Below are 17,652 nucleotides of genomic sequence, written 5' to 3' on the forward strand. Positions count from 1 at the left end.
ACTGAAACACCTGCTTGAAAGCATCTCAAGCTGAGAGTGAAATCTGATCAAAGACTGACTTAATATGTTCAAATCAAGAAGTAAAAGCCACCAAGTTGTCTCTGAAAAAAACATGAAGGTATGTTCCTCACAGTATGCCACTTCACCAAGCCTACTTCAAAGTGAAAGTGATCATGTAACCAATTTGACTACCATAAAAATACATTTAATTAATTAAGATTAACTCATTCTTTTAAAAATGACTTCTTTTAAAAAGCTTTTTTAGTCCTGCTTTGTGAACAATTGTTTACATTATCTTGATTGAAGGTGTTCTGAAATTTAATTTGGCAGGACAAATTACTATAGGTTAATATAATGAAGTTTTGGTAGGAGGGGAGAATTCATTAAAACACATAATTATCAAAACATGGCATTGTTGTATACATGTTTTAACAAAATTAGCCAAGCAAGGATGACAGTAAGCTGACAAACTAGGAAATAACAAATCTAATGAAATAACACCAGTCACCAGAACAATCTGGCACTGAGATTTAGAAAATTTCTATTTAGTAGTTACCAAAAGAGGTATTCTGCATCTTTGAAATAAAACGAGAGGAAATAAAAGGATTAATTACCTCACAAGTTAGATCTCAAAATTCCAGCGCTCTGAAGAGCAAAAAGTTTCGAGGAGTAGTTACTTGCTGTCTGCTCTTCTAAAATACAGGCCAATTACCGACCACATATAAAGGAGGCTGACTGGCAAAGGACAAACGTAACAGTTTTCAGATGATAGAGCTGAACGGTGGGTGCTCCAACATGTTATACTTGTGTGAGGATCCAGAAGCAGTGGGTGAACTTCAGTGATATTGAGCCCCAATTTTAGAATAAAGCTAAACATAGACCCAACCCATTTGCTTTGTAGGACAGGTAGATAACTCTTTTTTGGTGAAATTTCTATTTTAAAATTGCTACCAAAGGCTTATAGTAAAATGAACCCAATATATTCTTTTGCAAACCATTATCCGGTATAATGGAGAACCATATTTGCCTATTTGATTCAGAATGTCTTTCTCTGAGATTTTCTTAGGCTGGTTTGCAACTATTTTATCTCATGAGCTGGGTATTTTGATAGTCTCTAGGCCCACCAAACGTACAGCAGATTGGTGATCCTTCCAAATAGGGGTAACCAGGGAGAGAAGACGAGAGAGAAATGAGTCCTGGGGTAATTCCTTTGGCAACCCATGAATGCTGTTTTCAGCAGTGTCTGCGTGCATTTTTGATCTGAAGAGGCGATAGCGTTTTTCAAAAAGTTTTCTGTGGTCATGAGACTAATCTTGGAACCTAAAAGTCATTTCCAGCTTGACCACGCCACCACACTTTCCACAAAGCCACATCTCGTCTGAGTTCCTGGCCTTGGTCAGAGTTCTGAAAGCAGCCATAAATGCGTAGTCTCCGAGTGGGCACTTGTTTGTAAGTATTTATTTTCCGGAGCCCACTCAGGAGCCGAGAGAAGCTATAGGCTGTTAGAGAGGACGGAACAATGAGTCAAAACAACGCCTCCCCACTTTTACACTAATGCATAGGGGAAATCCCCGCAACACTAGTGTTTGATTATGAATGGAGATTGCTTCGGGGGTGAGAGGGCTGGTGTTAAAAGGCCAGCAAAGAAAATTTGGGAGATCCTGGCCTGGTCAAACCACTAAAACCCACCAGATAATTACTGAATTCCCACCAAGTAAATCATCAATGATTTCTGCAGCAAAAATATTGTTGAAAAGTATTTATTTACACTATCGTCATAAACCATCCATTATCTGAACTTCAGTTAGTGGTTTTGCGTTAGAATAAATCATTTCTATTTCCACAACTATTAAGAGCTAATAACCAAACAAGTCAGCTCCAGTAATATTATTTACATTCTTATCTGCAATTCGACTACAAAGGCAACACTTTTAAGTCACAAAACAGAGCATACAAAAATATACTTTCTAAAAAAAAATTCAAATATTAATAGGCAGAAATATACAGCCATACTAAACCCAGGGAGTGATTTTTTTTTTCCATAGTAAGGCAACCCATTTACATGCAGACCCTGTAACATTGTCTACATCACACAAGGCACCAAGGACACTTCCAACACAACTGCATGCATCCTAGTTTCAGAGAATATATATACATCCCCCTTTAAATAAGTTAATCTCTGACTCGTTTCAAGAGATCATAAATGCTTTACTTTTTTCCCGGAAGGTTCAGAACTTGGAGAACAGTGCACATCAAAAATACACAAAATCTGAGTGGATATACACTGAAAAAATAGTCTTTACACCTCTCAAACAACTCAAAAAGGAGCAGATATTGCTTTGTCCCTCCCATCACATTGCACTTCCATTCTCTGAGTTTATAATACATATTGCTTAAAGGGTTGGAACGACTAGATAAGCTTTGATTCACTGTTCTAGGGCCACAGAATGCAGCATAAAGGCCATGCTTCATTCACTGTACAGCATCCCCAAATCGGTCCCAAGCCATAAAGTGCACATCAGCTTTGCTTCTTTTGCTGCCCCCACCTGAAGGGATCAGCATCTCCCAACCTACTATTGTAGAAAAAGTCTCAAATCAACTCTGACATCCAGAGTCAAAAACCTGTAATGGGACAAGATACGAGAGAAGGAAAGCAAATCCTAGTCAAACAACCCTTTAAAGCAGGGTCAAGCCTCAGCCCTCTAGGCCAGGGACCCCACCCAACACCCTTCTGCACCTCCCCATTATCTTAGGGTGATAGTCAACTCACCTAAGAGACACTAAAGTGGGTTAAGTTTTAGGAAGGACCTGTTTCTAAGTGGAAAGGGGGCAGTGCTGGGCTCCACCAAGGCCCTTTGCCCAGGAAGGGAGAGAGGGGCAAGAAAGGGTGGTAGTGTTTGTTGTGCAGCTGGAGTGGACCAGTGGACGAAGGGCCTCCAGGGCCTCTAGGAGCTGGTGTGTCAGCCTGAGTCTTATCTCAAGGTGTCCGGGTCCGAGAGGAGCATGGGACGAGGGACCCACCACCGATAGTGCTGCTGTTGCTGCTGCACAGGGGCCCCCCAGCCTGTGTGCCCCCAGTGCAAGAGGCCGTGGAGGCAGCTGGCACGGATGAAGAGGGCGCGCTGCTCTTGCGCTCCTTCTGTCTCAGGTGGATCTTGGTGTGGCGCTTCCTCTCATCACTCCGGGCAAACTTGCGGCCGCAGTAGTCACAGGCAAAGGGCTTCTCGCCAGTGTGGGTACGGATGTGGGTAGTGAGATGGTCACTGCGGCTGAAGTTGCGCATGCAGATCCGACATTGGAAGGGTTTGTGTCCCGTGTGGATGCGGATGTGTCGGGTCAGCTCATCAGAGCGGGAGAAGCGCCGGTCACAGCCTTCTGCTGGGCACGGGTAGGGCCTCTCATGCACTGGGGTCTTGCTAGGCCTGTTGGGGTACTTGCGAGGCCTCAGAATGGGCCGCAGCGGCAGGTGGTGTGGGTTATAGGCGGCGGCAGCGGCTGCAGCCGAGCTGCTGCCAGGCAGCCGGGGTCCCTCACTGCCTCCGCTGGCCCCTGGCCCTGTGGCCCCAGCACTGGGACCCGCCAGGGTAAAGTTGCGAATGGTGGAGAGTGGAGTGAGTGGAGGAGGGACTCTCAAGGAGTCCAGGGGGCAGGGAAAGGGTTTGCGGTCTGGGCCAGCTGTACCATGTAGGTCTCTCTGGCACTGTGATGGGAAGAATCCAGGATAGTCAGGGATCATGGGAAAGAGACCTGGGTCCGTGGCTGGCTTAGGGGAGGGGTAGGAAGGAGGCGGTGGGTAAGCCAGAGAGGAGGAAGTGGAGGTGGTGGCTGCTGACAGGAATGCCGAGGGGTCCTGGTAGAGGTCTCCTGCACAGCCAGAATAAGGAGGAGGTGGTGGTGGTGGAGAGTAGAGGTGGTCCAGGTCAGATTGGGTCTGAGACATGCTGCACACACCCAGGGGTCCTGTGGCCAGTGGGTTGGGGGAGGCAGAGGTGACGCTGGACGAGGCTGTGGTCGAAGCTGGGGAGGTAACCCCTTGCAGGATGCCTGCACTCACAATATTGATGATGCCTTCTGGGTAGCAGCTAGCACCAGGGTACTGGGGGTCAATGGAGAACTTGCCCATGTACGTGAAGGTCTGGTTTCTAGGTGCAGAGACAGGAGCAAAGCTGCTGGGATATGGGAGATCCAAGGACCTCTTCTCTCCAGTCATGTCAATGTTGATCATGCCATCTAGGGAGGCAAAAGAAAGAATGGAGGTGGAGCAATGAGAATGCAGCCAAGAAACCCTTCTCACCCACTCTCACACAGGTCCATTCCCAAGGCCCAGGATCCTACCATAGTAGAACCGGGGCAGAGTCCAACAGGTGGAAAAACTGCAGCCCAGGGACAGTAAGAAGAGGGTAGCCCAGGATCCCACTGTGGCAGCCAATGACAGTTTGGGACTCAAACTACCTCCAGAAAAGCAGGATGAGCTATTCCCAACCCCCACACACAACCATCTGTGGCTCTCCTCCCCAATAAAAACACCCAATAATAGCAACAACAATATTTAAAATTCCCCATCTGCTTGGAACTTCTCTCCCTCTCCTTTGCCTGGAGGGGTCCCACGGCTGGGGTTCCAGGGCAGACACTAACCAGGGGGCTGATCCCAGCTAGTGCCGCCCGACAAGGAAGCCTGAGAAAGAGATCGGAGATTTCCTGGATGCTCCCCATCCCCGGTGCCTTCCGTCCCTCCCTCTCCCGCTCCGCTAAGCTGACGGCTGGAGGGTATGCGGCGCTGCAATGGAAGGAATCTATAGGTTTCCTTTCCCTTCCAACCTTCCCGGCCAAGCCCAACATCCGCACGCCCCAGCCCGAGGCGGGTGGCGGAGCTTCGAGGAAAGAGCGGGGGCCGCGGGAGACCACTTTCTACTGCATCGCCAAGGAAACCAGCGGCGCCGGTGCCCCCGCGGGCCTCCTTCGCCACCGGGGGGCCGCTTCCCGCCGTTGCCCGCCCTCCACCACCTCCTCCTCCTTCCCGCCTTGCCAACCCCCTCAACTGGGCGGGCGGCGCGCAGGTGGGGGCGCTCCTTCTGGCCGCACCCGGAACGCGCTCGATTTTCCCCAGGTCGGCTCTGCCGGGAGGGAGCGGCGGACGCTTTCCTCTGGCGCTTCTCCGCCGCTCGGCTCTTCAGCTCTCCTTCGGAGCCCCGAACTTTCCCGTCACTTTGTCCCTGCCCCGGGAGAGGGAAGGCCGGGGTTCCGCCGGCCCACGGGCCGGCTCAAGCCCATAAGCCTGATAGGGCACCTCTTCTACTCTTATCCCTGCGCCCGCAGGGGGCTGGGCGCGCCGCGGCGCACGCACGCCGGCTCGCTGACGACCTGGTGCATCTGCCCGCGCGCCCAGCTCCAGCGATCCGGTCCTTGCTCCCGATGGCTCCTTCTGCACCCCGTTCAGTCAACACCGTCCACCTCGCACCCAACCCTCTCCAAGTCCTGCACGCACCGCACCCCACCCACCACCTTCGAGCCGCGTGGGTCCCGACCTGCGAAGGGGACATGCAACTTACCTCCGGCCACTCCGTTCATCTGGTCAAAGGGGCCTCCCAGGTCGGCATTGGGGAAGATGGTCACCGACGTGGCGGCGAGGTCCTCCACCGGGTAGATGTTGTCAGACAGCTGGTGCACAAAACCACTGAGAGTTACTGGGATTTTGTCTACGGCCTTGGCGGTCATCATTTGCTCCTCGCACAACCTGGAGACCCAACTCCCTCTCTACCTGGAGTGTCAGAGAAGCCGTTTTGGAGAGGGATTGGACTGAGTCTAAGTTGGTACCTCCTTTTACCCTCCACACTTAAAAGCAACCACACACAAAAAAAAATCCAACAGAAATAAAACTAGCAAAACAAGTTGCTGTTTTTTCTAAGAAAGAAGAAAAATGACTATTTGCCACTGACTCTTCTCCTGTGCTCCGGCTGGGAAGCCAGGAGTTGCTGGTGTAGTGTTATTATAACAGTCAGTGTGTCCCCTCGCCGAGCTATTAATCAATTGCTGCTCTCTCGGTTAGACGGAAAGTGTTGCTGTAAGTATTTATGGGCAGGTTCTCACTGCCCGTGACGTCGCTGCCCATATATGGACTGAGGAACAGGGCTGGGCCAGGCTGCTTCTTGCCGTCACATGGCCGATTTGCATACGGGCTCAGCAGCGCGGACTCCACCGGGCTCGAGACTCCCGGCTCTCAGACCGCGGGGAATCGCGGGGGTCTAGGGCGCGCAGCCGGAGTCGCAGTCCCGGTCCCGGGCGCAGGGCTCAGCGGGGAGCGGGACGCCGCCCGAGTCCGGCTCGGGCCACCGGGGAAGAGCGTGCAGGTCCTAGCTGCGGCGCTGCCTCCCCGAGCGGGGAGGAATTCCGGTTCTCCGCAGCTTTCCAAAAAAGGCGAAGATCCGGTGCCGACGGCTCCGCCTCCCTAGCCCTTGTTTGGGAGCCATTCCGGAAAATTAAACTTCGGAAAGAAACCGAGCGGAGCCGAGACACTACAGTCAAACCCCTACTCACTTTCTTGGCAGCTCAAAACCGCAACCAAAAGGAGGCAGCGACGAAAAAAAAAAAAAAAGCTGCATGCATTCACGGAAGCTGACTGCTTTTTTCTGAATTACTTGGTGGAAAGAAGTGGCTGGTGATAAGAGTGAATGCGGTATTGCTTTTTTGGAAAGTCTGTTCTATTTATACAGGAGCGAAAACGGAACAGGTTTGGGGTTGTTTATTTGTTTAAGTATTTCGGGCACCTTGGGGGTTGGGGGGTAGACCCTAGGAGGAGCAGAATAACTGCGACGAGCTTCGAGAGAAATCCTCAGCCGGAGACACCCCCCCCTTCCTCTGCCCGCGCGCTCCCCACCCCCCTTCAGCTGCTGCGAGGAGCGGGCGTCCTTCCCGGCGCGTCTGGGCGGTCGGCTGTGTGGGGGCGTCCAGATGGAGGCTTGGACACTCACCCTGCCCCGCCACGCACACACACACACACACACACACACACACACACACACACACACACACACAGTTACACTCACACACGCTCCACTTCCGCTACACACACTCCCGCCCCCGCTGCCTTCTTCACACACCCACTCGCACACCTTACGCTACACACCTCCCTGTTGACAGCGCGCCGGAGCGCCCGCGTCGAGGACAAAGTACTCGCCCAGCCGAGCGGGCGCTGGGGTTCGCTGGACAGGATGCTCTGCCAGGACACCCCACCTCACCTTCTCCGGCCGTACCGGCCTCCACGGCTAGAGCCTACACTCTCGGGGCGGGGGGGTGCGTCCTGCCCTCACCCGAGCCCTACTCCACAACACGCTCATTTGGAAGAATCTCTTGGTTTACCTCGCCAAGAGCCACCTCGGTGAGCTCAGCGAGGTCCTGAGTGACAGCAAACTGCGTCGCTAATGCCAATTTCGAGCCGCCATCACCCCACACGTTTCCCTTTTCGAGTAAAACAAACGCAACAACAAAAAAACATCGACCCCTATGGAAACCTTTCTGGTTAGTTCTCAAAGCAATTTTGTAAAACTTTTCATAGGTCCAGACAGCGGTGGGTTCTGGCTCGCTGCGTGCACCGCTCCAGCCTCCAGGCTCACAGCCGGAGCGCTCGGGGCTTGGCCTCACAGGAGGCTGATCCAGGTGCCCGAGACGGCGCACCGCGGCCTGCCTGGCTCTCTGTCCCGCCCCAAAGCCGCCGAGACCTGGGATGGAGCGCTGGGGCAGCCTCTAGGGCCTGCCCCGGCGGGGCCCTCCTCCCACCCCCCAGGCCCCGGACGGCCCCGGACGGCCCCGGACGGCCCCAGCCTCGTGGGGACCCGCCGGGAGAGAGCCACGACGCCACGCCGTGGAGGAAGCGCAGCGCTGCAGGCGGTTCTCCCGCCGCTCACCTGCCGCGGCCGCCGCCGCAGCCAGCCCGCTCCCACTCGGCCCCGCGAGCGGTGGTCGCGGTCCGGGGGCAGCCAGGGGCGGGCTCTGCTCCTCCACCCCAAAGGTCGCGTTTCCCCCTGCCCGCTGTGAAATCTTCTCCGGCGGCCAGCCACCTCCCGGACTTCAAACGCCCGGTAAAAATTTGGGAAAGTTTGTCGCTCGAAGTGTGCGCTCTTTTCCAATTGGAGATAAAAATAAAAGAGAAAGGAAGAAAATCGCGGCGAGGTTAGCGCCCTTGTAGATACCCCACCCACAGCATAAACGTGCAAAGCCCCATTTCGTAAAAAAGAAAAAGAAGAGAAAAGAAAGCTGCGCTCTTACCACGTGCGCCAGCCCGCTCCGCCTGCGCTCGGGCCTGTCCCGCGGCCCCCGCGCTGACCACCGGCAAGACGACGCCTCGGAGGGGAGCCCGACTCGCATCTCCAGCCTAGAATCCGAAAGAAGGGAGGGGGGAGCCAAATTATGCAAATATAGTTCCTGGCAGTGAGACTCGGGTTACGGCCCCCGCTGGCCTCCGAGGTGAGGCACCCACACGCAGCAGGCGCGGGCGCGGCGACTGCTAGAGCTTCTTCGCTCCTCTCCACGCACATGGGCGGGTGAGTCGCCGGGGCCGCCCCGCAGCGGGCGCTGCTGCCAACCCCGCCGGCGGTCACCTCGCGCCACCCGGAGGGGGAGCTCCTGGACGCCGGAGTGCCGGCAAAGCTGTGCGCGGAGGGCAGGACTGCGCCTGGGACGGCCCGCGCGTAGGGGAGTCTTGCGGCCCTCGGCTGCTACCTTACCGAAGGAGGAGGCCGAGTTTGGGGGTGAGACCGGGAAGGGAGGCCCACCGAGGAGAAGTGGGCTTGCCCGGCCGGTCCGGCAAGCACTTTAGAGTGAGTGGGAGTGACTGATCCTCTGGAATTATTCGGAGCTTTCTAACAACTCAACCTCCCTTCTGAGCTGCACCTTGTCGGGGCCGCGGTGGTCCCGGGGCGGACTGGGTCAGGGGCAACCAACAGCCGCAGAGAGGCTGCGTGGGCTCCCGGGAGGGTGCTTGGGGCCAGTCTTGGGAGGCCCTCCCCGAACCGCTGCTGGAAACCGGTCAGTAAATACTTCCTGTAAACACCTTCTTTTTCTTCTTTTTTAAAGAATAATAATGGAACGAAGTCTATGCACATTCACTTCAAGCCAGCCACTCTGTGGTAGGTAAGAAAAAAGCTAACGTGACTTGCCTAAAGTGATGAGTAGTGGAATCCAAACTTGAAACCGGGTCTTCTGACTTCAAGTACAGTGCTTTTGGTCGCTACATCATTGTCTCAGGAAAAGCCCCTTCCGGAAAGGGAACAAGTCTTTGAGAACTGAGAGCCTGGTTCAGCCCACTAGAGAAGAAACAGATCACCTTCGCCAGCTTCATCTCTTTTCTTTGGCATTTCTGAAGAAAGGAAGCCTGAGGTCAGAGCTTTCAAAGGGCAAGGGCTGCAGGACTGTCAGGGACACACACCCTTCCACGGGGTGAAGGCAGCATTTGAGTTCTTGGGCTCTCCAGACTGTGTTATGGATGGAGTAACCAGGTTGGCCCAAAGCCAGCATACTAATAGGCTCTGTAATAGGAGAAGTCAACCTCACAGTATCCTTCCTGTAGGGAGTCAATGAGGAAAAAAAGGCGGTAGAGACGATAAAAACTTCCAAGGTGTTTACAGAGTTCTGTACTGGGAGGAGAGGAGGAAGGAGGGGCGTGTGGTAGTTGAATACAGAGATGTACCATGGTCTCTACTTTTAGGCACTGGAACGTATTCTGATCAACCATTGCAAATGCATTGATCCTTAAATTTCAAAACACAAAAACAAAAACCCTGAACAAATAAATGCCTTTCTTGAATATAGAGTTGTCAAAATGCCCAAATAAACAGGACACTCTAAGATGCGTCACGATTATTAATGCCAGGTCCTGATTTGCTTTGTCCTGAATTCCAGACCCAAAAAGTATAAGAGAAAGGAAAGGGAGGAGCATTTAGTAGGCTTGCGCCTGAGAGTGGGGTATTGGATGGGAGAGAGGATGGCAGCCCGAGGCTTCTGACTGGCCCTGAGTCTCTTCTGTACATAGCTTTCAGCCTTTTTCCCATGATGTGGACTGAGAATCACAATCAGCCATGAGGCATATCACAAATAATGTGTTAAGATTTGTATTTGGATTTATTAAGAAGCATGTGTAACATCATTAGAGGCTATTCCTATTGTAATATCATTTTCATTTACTTCCATTCTAATACTGCTCTGGAGTGGGAAGCAGAGAGTGTCAGAATTGTGGACACACAGGACATTATGGATCTGAACTCCAATGGCACAGGACATGTGCATCTCCATGAAAATTAGGCTAATGGCCAGCTCTCCCATCCAGCCAAGCCTTTCTTAAAGGTGCCTCTGTGTGCTGAGAAAATTGACAAATGGTTCTCTACATTCAGCATCTCACTATGCATCTGATAATCCCGGAGCCTATAAACCAAGCCCAGATTATTCCAGTCAGAGTTGTTGTGAAGCCTGACAGAAGCATTGCTTCATACCAGTCAGTATGCAACAAAAATGGTGTTCTGTTGGCACAAATAACCTGGAGAGGAGAAAATAAGACCCCTATGACTTTATTTTGTAGCAGCAGCCAGCAGCGGCTGCACTAGCTTAAGCAGGGGGTGCTCAGTTCACACTGAAGGGTGGACTATCAAGTCAACAGGTATTTCTTTAACATCTACTATGTGTCGAGTGCTATGCCAAATCCTGTGCATACAGTGGTGCCTAAAACCAGGCCTGCTTGCAGTCAATCACACAAATATACAATTGCAAACAATGGCAATATTTGACCCCAATTAAAGAAAAGGACAAAGGACCAATCGAGTCTGGAAGGTTGAGGAAGGCTACTCTGAACCAAGATCTGAAGGATGAGCAATGACTGAGGAAAGGTCAATGGATAGAGCATTCCTAGGAGAATATGCACGTGTGGAAAGGCCCCAAGGTGAGAGGAAGCAAAGCATAGTTGTAGAATAAAGAAAGTCCAGTGTGGGTGGAAACCTCCAGGCCGTCTTGCATGCCTAGTGCAGTGGGACTGAGGGTAGCCAATACAAGCAGACTCCTCAGAAGCTTCTCTTTAACCTCTACAGGGTCTCTCCTTTTTCTCTGTCATTATATTTTCTGACTAGTGACAATGGCATTATAGTTTTAACATTTGAGATTTTTTTTCACCACTCAACTTCTGCAAAGGAATGAGAACAGCCTGAAACAGGAAAATTTCAGCAAGGAGAGAGAAAATATACAGAAATGCTTATTGACATCAGTATTGTGTTTCAGTGACAGTCTTAATGAAATAACGTTCCTTAGTTGTCTATTTCTCAATAAGAAAATGACAGACAACGTGAATTTTGTTCCATTTAAAATGAATAGACTGGAGAAGTGCAGCCTTTCTAGTAGAAACACATCATGTCAAACCTACTGATCATGACACCATTGCTGGCAAAAAATAAAAAGTGAATGAATGCATCATTTATCACAATTGTTGAAGACAAGGCACACAACTTGGGGTCCAGGTTAACAAGTGATAGTCTATCAGTCTGGTCATAAAGGCTCAAAGCAAAATCTCCACTCCAAATCACCCTTTCTTATGCCTTTAAATTTTGTATCTTTCAACTTATACATTTAAATATATGAAAGATGAAGTTCACTATAACTTGAGAATTCCTATATTTTTTTCATATACATATCTCTAGCCTGCTTACATCACCAGGTTACGGAAAGCAATTTTCCTTTTCCAAAATAACTCAGACTGTTGAAAAAAGGAGGAAAAGTCATTGCATCCAGTTGTCAGAACATTTGTTTTGCAACATTTAAACTCTCCCCCCAAAAAAGAAAAGAAATCAGACATTTCATATTTCAACTGAATAATCTTGACAAGAATGATCCCTCTTTTGGGGGGGTTAAGATTATGAATTCAGGGGGTGCCTGAGTGGCTCAGTCGGTTAAGTGTCCGACTTCGGCTCAGGTCATGAGCTCACGGTTTGTGGGTTCGAGCCCTGCGTCAGGCTCTGTGCTGAGAGCTAGCTCAGAGCCTGGAGCCTGCTTCAGATTCTGTGTCTCTTCTCTCTGACTCTCCTCACTCATGCTCTGTCTCACTCTAACTCTCAAAAAATAAATAAGTGAAAAAAAATTTTAAAAAAGATTATGAGCTCTGGAGGCCCACATGGCCTGGATTCAAGTCCTAGGTGCTAGATTTATATCCTAAATCTGACAGGACTTGGCTGTGTGTTCTTAAGCAACTTATATAATTTTTCTGTGCCTCAGTTTCCTCGTCTATAAAGTGGACAAAATGATTATACATATCTCATAAGGTATATTTAGGATTAAATGCAGTGATATATGTAAAGCACTTAGCATACTGTTTGGTGCACAGTAAGTATTCATTGTTAGCTTTTAAAATGCTTTTAAATTATTACTGTTACTGAACATCTACTGTGTAGACAGTGTACCATGTTCTTCTAGTTTCATTGCTTTATTCTTCACAATCACCTTGCAGAATAGGGCTGTTTATTCCTATTTCACGACGAGGGAACTAAGGCTCAGGAAAATACAGAGCTTATCCAAATTCGCACAGTTGGGAAGGTGCCGAGCCAGAATACAAACTTTGTCAATCACCAAAGCCCACATCCCTCAAATGCATCATGTGGCACAGAGAAACTTGTAGTGGATAAAAGGAAAAGAGTAGCTATACTTCCAATACTGATATATGAAGCATTTGTGATATTTATTCACAAATTCAGAGTTTCAGCTTCGGAGAATAACGATGACAGTATTACTGAGGAGTTTCAGGTTAAGTTGTAAGGAGAAAAAGGAATCCAGAAAGCAGAGGCTATTGGCATGCCATTTATAACAAACTATGCCCTTGTGGAAAATGTCATCTAAGCTTCAAAAGCCAAGATCTACATTGATAAAAACCTAATTGAGATAACACCTTGTTTTGCCCCAGAAAGATCAAAATGCATAATAACACTGTTGCTTTCCAAGGAAGTTTTCGAAGTGTGGGGTAGAAATTTAAAATTTAAGACGAATGGATTAGTGAGTGATTTGCAAAATCTAGAGGCAATGCTCTGTAAGAAACATTCCTAGCGCTCATATAACCTGTGTACAGGACTTGCCTTGTGCTTTGTCTCCCATATTCTCTACATTCCCTGAAGGCAGGGACCTCCAAGTGTGCTCCCTGTCTGTATTACAGCAAGCAGAGTTCTGGAAAGGAACTTGCTATAGTCTTCCCAGCAGTGAGAGGAATGAGACTTTCCTCTGAGATTTTCATACGTGATCTTGTCAGAGAGCTCCTAACTAACTAATTCTACCCAGCACGTGACATGGTATGTCTAATGATTTCTCCAGATGTGGGACATCAGAGCAAGGGCAAGGACCCCAGAAAACATCCTCTGAAGGGCTTTTTTCCCCCAGATATTCCCTTTTGGGAAAGTCTGAATCATGAAGTTCCAAGCTGCCACCATCCATCCTCAGCATAGTGAGTGCCTCTGATGCAGGGGCAGCCAGGAGCGAAGACGGCTTTCAGGCCAGCCTCCCTTCTTCCTGACCCTTCCCTCCCATGGAGGGTAATTCATGAAGCTGGGGAATGGAGAAGACTCAGGGCAAGGAGCCCTAAGACTCTCCACAAGAGGATGGAACACCCCTGCAGCGGACTGGTGGCATTATCTTGGGTTGGTGGTTGATGCTAGGAGAAAGCAGCAGTGTCTCCTCTAGTGACATCACTCAAGCCTTGGGAGATAGGCTATTCTTTCCCCATATCTGATGATACTTCTCAACCATATGCCACAAAGATGGAGAGACATCCCGTATCCTTATGCTTGCCCAGAATTTTAAACGGCAACCAGAAAGTCCACGGTGTTGGGAAGGAGAGTTTGAGTTCTCACTGTCTGGAGTGAGGAAGGTGGTGAGGGCAGAGGGAAAGGATCTGAGGAGGGAGAATGCCAGACCCAATACTGGGTGCATCATTGTATGGAAATGCACTTGATTAGGAATCAGGCTCCATGGTGTCTCTCCATCATAATAATATTCTTAATAATAATAATGACTGTAAGAGATTCTTAAATACAGAGAACAAACTGAGGATTGATGAGGGTGGGGAGGGCAGGGAAAATGGGTGATGGGCATTGAAGAGGGCACTTATTGAGATGAGCACTGGATGTAAGTGATAAATCATGGGAATCTACTCCCAAAGCCAGGACTATACTGTATACACTGTATGTTAGCTAACTTGACAATAAATTAAAAAGAAAAAACCTAAATAAATGGAAGATAGACAAAAAACAACTAAGAAAAAAAATAATGACTATTATTTACTAGGCATTTAAGGATACCAAGCACTCTGCTGACTATGTTGCCTTATCTCTTAGCTTACCAGCCACACAATGAAGCAGATATCATTACTCTTTTAACTTTACAGATGAAGAAACTGAGTCACCAAAAGCCAAGCCACAGAGTTAATTGAGCATAAGTGCCAAGATATAAACCCAAGCAGTCTGACTCCATCACTTGTTGGCAGGTGCTCCCAGTTCCTACCCTAGCCTGTGTAACTAGACAAGCTACTCAACCTTTCAGAACCTCAGTTTCTTCATCTTTACAGTGGGCCTGGGCATACCTGTCTTGGCTGCCCTGGGTCGGAGTACTGTGATGAGTCAAAGGGAGAGGATTAAGAATGCCTTCTGAAAAGCAGGACACATACTGCAAATCCAACTGCTGTCTCCCACAGCAATTGCACAGGTTGCTGGGCCTTTAGTGATAGAAGTGAATATATATTGGGGTAGGATAGGAGGTGGTTTTACAATTCCAGGTCAGGGACAAGGCATCAGCAATGGAACTGAGTTTCTACTTGTTCATTTGCTGACTGATCCTGACTCTTCGTCTATTCCCTAACTCCTTCACACTGGAAGGTGGACCAGATCTGTGTCCTTTTCATTGGAGGATGGGATTGGGGAATATGTCCCCCAGGGGCTTGGGGCCTTTGAAATGAGTCTTCGGCCGGTGCTTCTCCTGATGCTAAAAAACAGGCCTAGACACATGGTCACATTAATTCTTGGATCCTAATAATTAACTAGAATGTATGTTTTTGCTCAAGGGCTGCTGTGCCTGAGAGAATATGGTGGTTCCAATGTGATCACCACTGGGTAACAGAACAATTTCAGTCAATGGCCTTGTAAGCACAGAATCAGAAAACGTCCCCAGAGACCGGGCAACTCCCAGCCTTCTAGAATTAGAAAGTTTGCTCTTTTAAAAATAAGATTATTTAGGCAACAGCCCATGGAAACTTCAAAAAGAGGAAAACTAGAATAACTTAGAACCTTTCTTCTTTCTGTTTAGGTTTTATGAAACGAGAAACACCAAAGACATGACCAAATGACCATTTCAGCCCCCTCATTTGTTACTCAGAAATCCTCAGGGCAAAAGTGCCTTCACAGGAGACTTATTTCCTTGCTTTTCCCTGTGCTTCAGGCTTTTCATCACAATGCCATATAATGGCAACTTAAATACAACATTACCAGAATAATGGAAAATGATATCTGGAAACTATATTTATATACTAGGTAAACGCGGGGTGGTGCCATTTGAACTGGAGAGGGCTTGACTCCCCCCACTCTGTCCAAATTCCCTGGGGTCTGAAAGCCACTGCTCTGACTTACGAAGCCAGCCCACAGCACACAGGGGCTGGGGTGAACCAGAGAGCAAGTGAATACATAGGATGGGCTTTCAAATGCTGGGACAAGCTCATAATGTTAAGTTAATGTATTCAGTGCTTATTTATTAAGTACCTACAACACACCAGGTTGGTGCTTGGAGTGCATCAGTAAACAAATTCCCCCATCTTCATGTAGCTTACTACCTGGAAATTCTTGTATATTTAATTGCAAGAACCAACCAACCAAACAAACAAACAAGAAAGCTCTGTTTGCAGTGTAGTACCTTCCCTTATCTTCAGCCGGAATCACATTTAAGCCACCTACACTCGGGTACAAACCTCTTGTAAGGCCATTAGAGAAAAAATAACTAAACTTGCTTTAGTAACACATTCTGATATTTAACATGTTTGCAAAACTTTCTTCAGAGATAGGAAACACCCCTTTTTTATTATCCATTTTATTTTGTTTTCTCTTCAGGAGACATGAAAGAAGTTAGTCATGATGTTCTGAGTAAGAATCAGTCACAGGCTGAAATATAGCACTCGACCTTTCCTGCTTAAGATGGAAAAATGTCAGTTCCTGTAGCCTGTCCTCAGAATTTTTGCCTTTTGACCCTTCTTCTATCTATATCAACTTTGATGAACTTCCTGATTCCCCACACTTCCCAGAGGTTGTAAAGCCTTAGGAGACATTGTATGTGGCTCCCCATCCTTCCCAAATCCCTTTCACACACATGAGTGCCTTTGAGACTAGAAATAACAATCCTGTTATGTTGGCAAGGCCATGTTCATCCTTCCCACTGCCCAGAAAAGCCAAGTGAGACCCAGAGAGGCCAAGATACTTACATAAGTTCACACAGCTAGTAAGCAGGTACAGCCAGCATTCCCATTCAGGTCTCCAGATGCTGATACTGAGAGTTCTGTCTGTCTGATGTGAACCTCAACTACTGGTTGGGGAGGCCCAGGCATGTGAATGCTTTTGCAATCTCTATGACACTGTGATGGCTGGTGGCCAGTTAACATTTAGGTCATGTGTTTTCTTCCCCAGGTGTGTGCTGACCCTATTCTGTACCCCCATGTCATTTTACCCCCAGTGGGAAAGGCTGATAGCATAAGGCTAAACAACAACTACCAACAATCAGCCGCATCCTGTACTTCTAGCTCACTGAAGGCAATTTGGGGCCACCAGCTCCAAGTCCATCCCATGTAGTCCTCATTTGTCCCACTTCTGTGAGGTTGGCACTGACTGACTCATTATTTGCCACCTTCTGGGTTATCAGCCTGTGGTGCAATCAGAAGAGATACTCATCTGTGTGGGGTGGCTTAAGTGTGGTTGGGTCTACCCTACCGGGGTGACCAGCCTGACCAGGGGGAGGAGACAGACTCATCAGCTTCATCGACAGAAGGCTCTGATGGTTTCATTTTTTCTAAACTTAACTAGCCTATGCCACAAGACTGTGACAATTGTCATTTAGTATGTTTGGGTGACATTTCGTGTGTGTGTGTGTGTGTGTGTGTGTGTGTGTGTGTGTGTGTGTTTGTGGCTAAAATGTGGCCAATTTTAACTTGTTTGTCTAATGGATAACACTATCCCCCCACTTCCCTGTCTGCTTAGAGGGTTGCAAGAGGGTTATTAAATACAAGAAGGAGGAACTGGCCAGTAACTGTGCTGGTCCGTCTTCAGATCTGAGAAGCCTAGTCCCAATGATCTATATTAAAACAATAAAGACAACAAAGAAAATGACCTCTTATAAAGTTAAATTTGATGATGAGCTGACATCCAGGTACAATTTTTTAAAAATCCACACTCCTGGGGCACTTAGGTGGCTCAGTAGGTTGAGTGTCAGATGTCAGCTCAGGTCATCAGCTCATGGTCTGTGAGTTGGAGCCCCACATCAGGCTGTTGCTGTCAGTGCAGAGTCTGCTTAGTATCCTCTGTCCTCCTCTATTTGCCCCTCCCCTGCCTGTGTTCTTCTTCTTTCTGTCTCTTTCTCTCTCAAAAATAAACATTAAAATTTTTTTAATTT

At 48.6% G+C, this 17,652-nt stretch overlaps 1 protein-coding gene across 3 annotated transcripts; it reads right to left on the reverse strand.

Moving 5' to 3' along the window:
- Positions 1-1,744: 1,744 nt before the first annotated feature.
- On the reverse strand, positions 1,745-8,364 carry EGR2 (early growth response 2). 3 transcript variants are annotated; one of them, XM_029931745.1, is made up of 3 exons: positions 8,263-8,364; positions 5,550-5,658; positions 1,745-4,230 (listed from the first exon to the last, which is right to left on the reverse strand). In XM_029931745.1, exons 1-3 carry the CDS (start codon positions 8,359-8,361, stop codon positions 2,978-2,980), a joined length of 1,461 nt encoding a protein of 486 aa, XP_029787605.1. In that variant the 5' UTR covers positions 8,362-8,364; the 3' UTR covers positions 1,745-2,977. The 3 variants fall into 3 exon arrangements, with proteins under 3 accessions (XP_029787605.1, XP_029787607.1, XP_029787606.1); XM_029931747.1 differs by lacking the exon at positions 8,263-8,364 and adding an exon at positions 7,357-7,376; XM_029931746.1 differs by lacking the exon at positions 8,263-8,364 and adding an exon at positions 5,759-6,129.
- Positions 8,365-17,652: the final 9,288 nt, after the last annotated feature.

This window comes from Suricata suricatta, chromosome 2 (genome assembly GCF_006229205.1).
Source record: "Suricata suricatta isolate VVHF042 chromosome 2, meerkat_22Aug2017_6uvM2_HiC, whole genome shotgun sequence".
Classification (NCBI taxonomy): domain Eukaryota; kingdom Metazoa; phylum Chordata; class Mammalia; order Carnivora; family Herpestidae; genus Suricata; species Suricata suricatta.

Coding starts and splice junctions, on each gene's coding strand:
- EGR2 (XM_029931745.1), bottom strand. CDS start 8,361: ATGCGAGTCGGGCTCCCCTCCGAGGCGTCGTCTTGCCGGTGGTCAGCG. Junction 5,659..8,262: donor GGAGCGGGCTGGCGCACGTG/GTAAGAGCGCAG, acceptor TTTGTGCACCAG/CTGTCTGACAACATCTACCC. Junction 4,231..5,549: donor GATGAACGGAGTGGCCGGAG/GTAAGTTGCATG, acceptor TTGCCTCCCTAG/ATGGCATGATCAACATTGAC.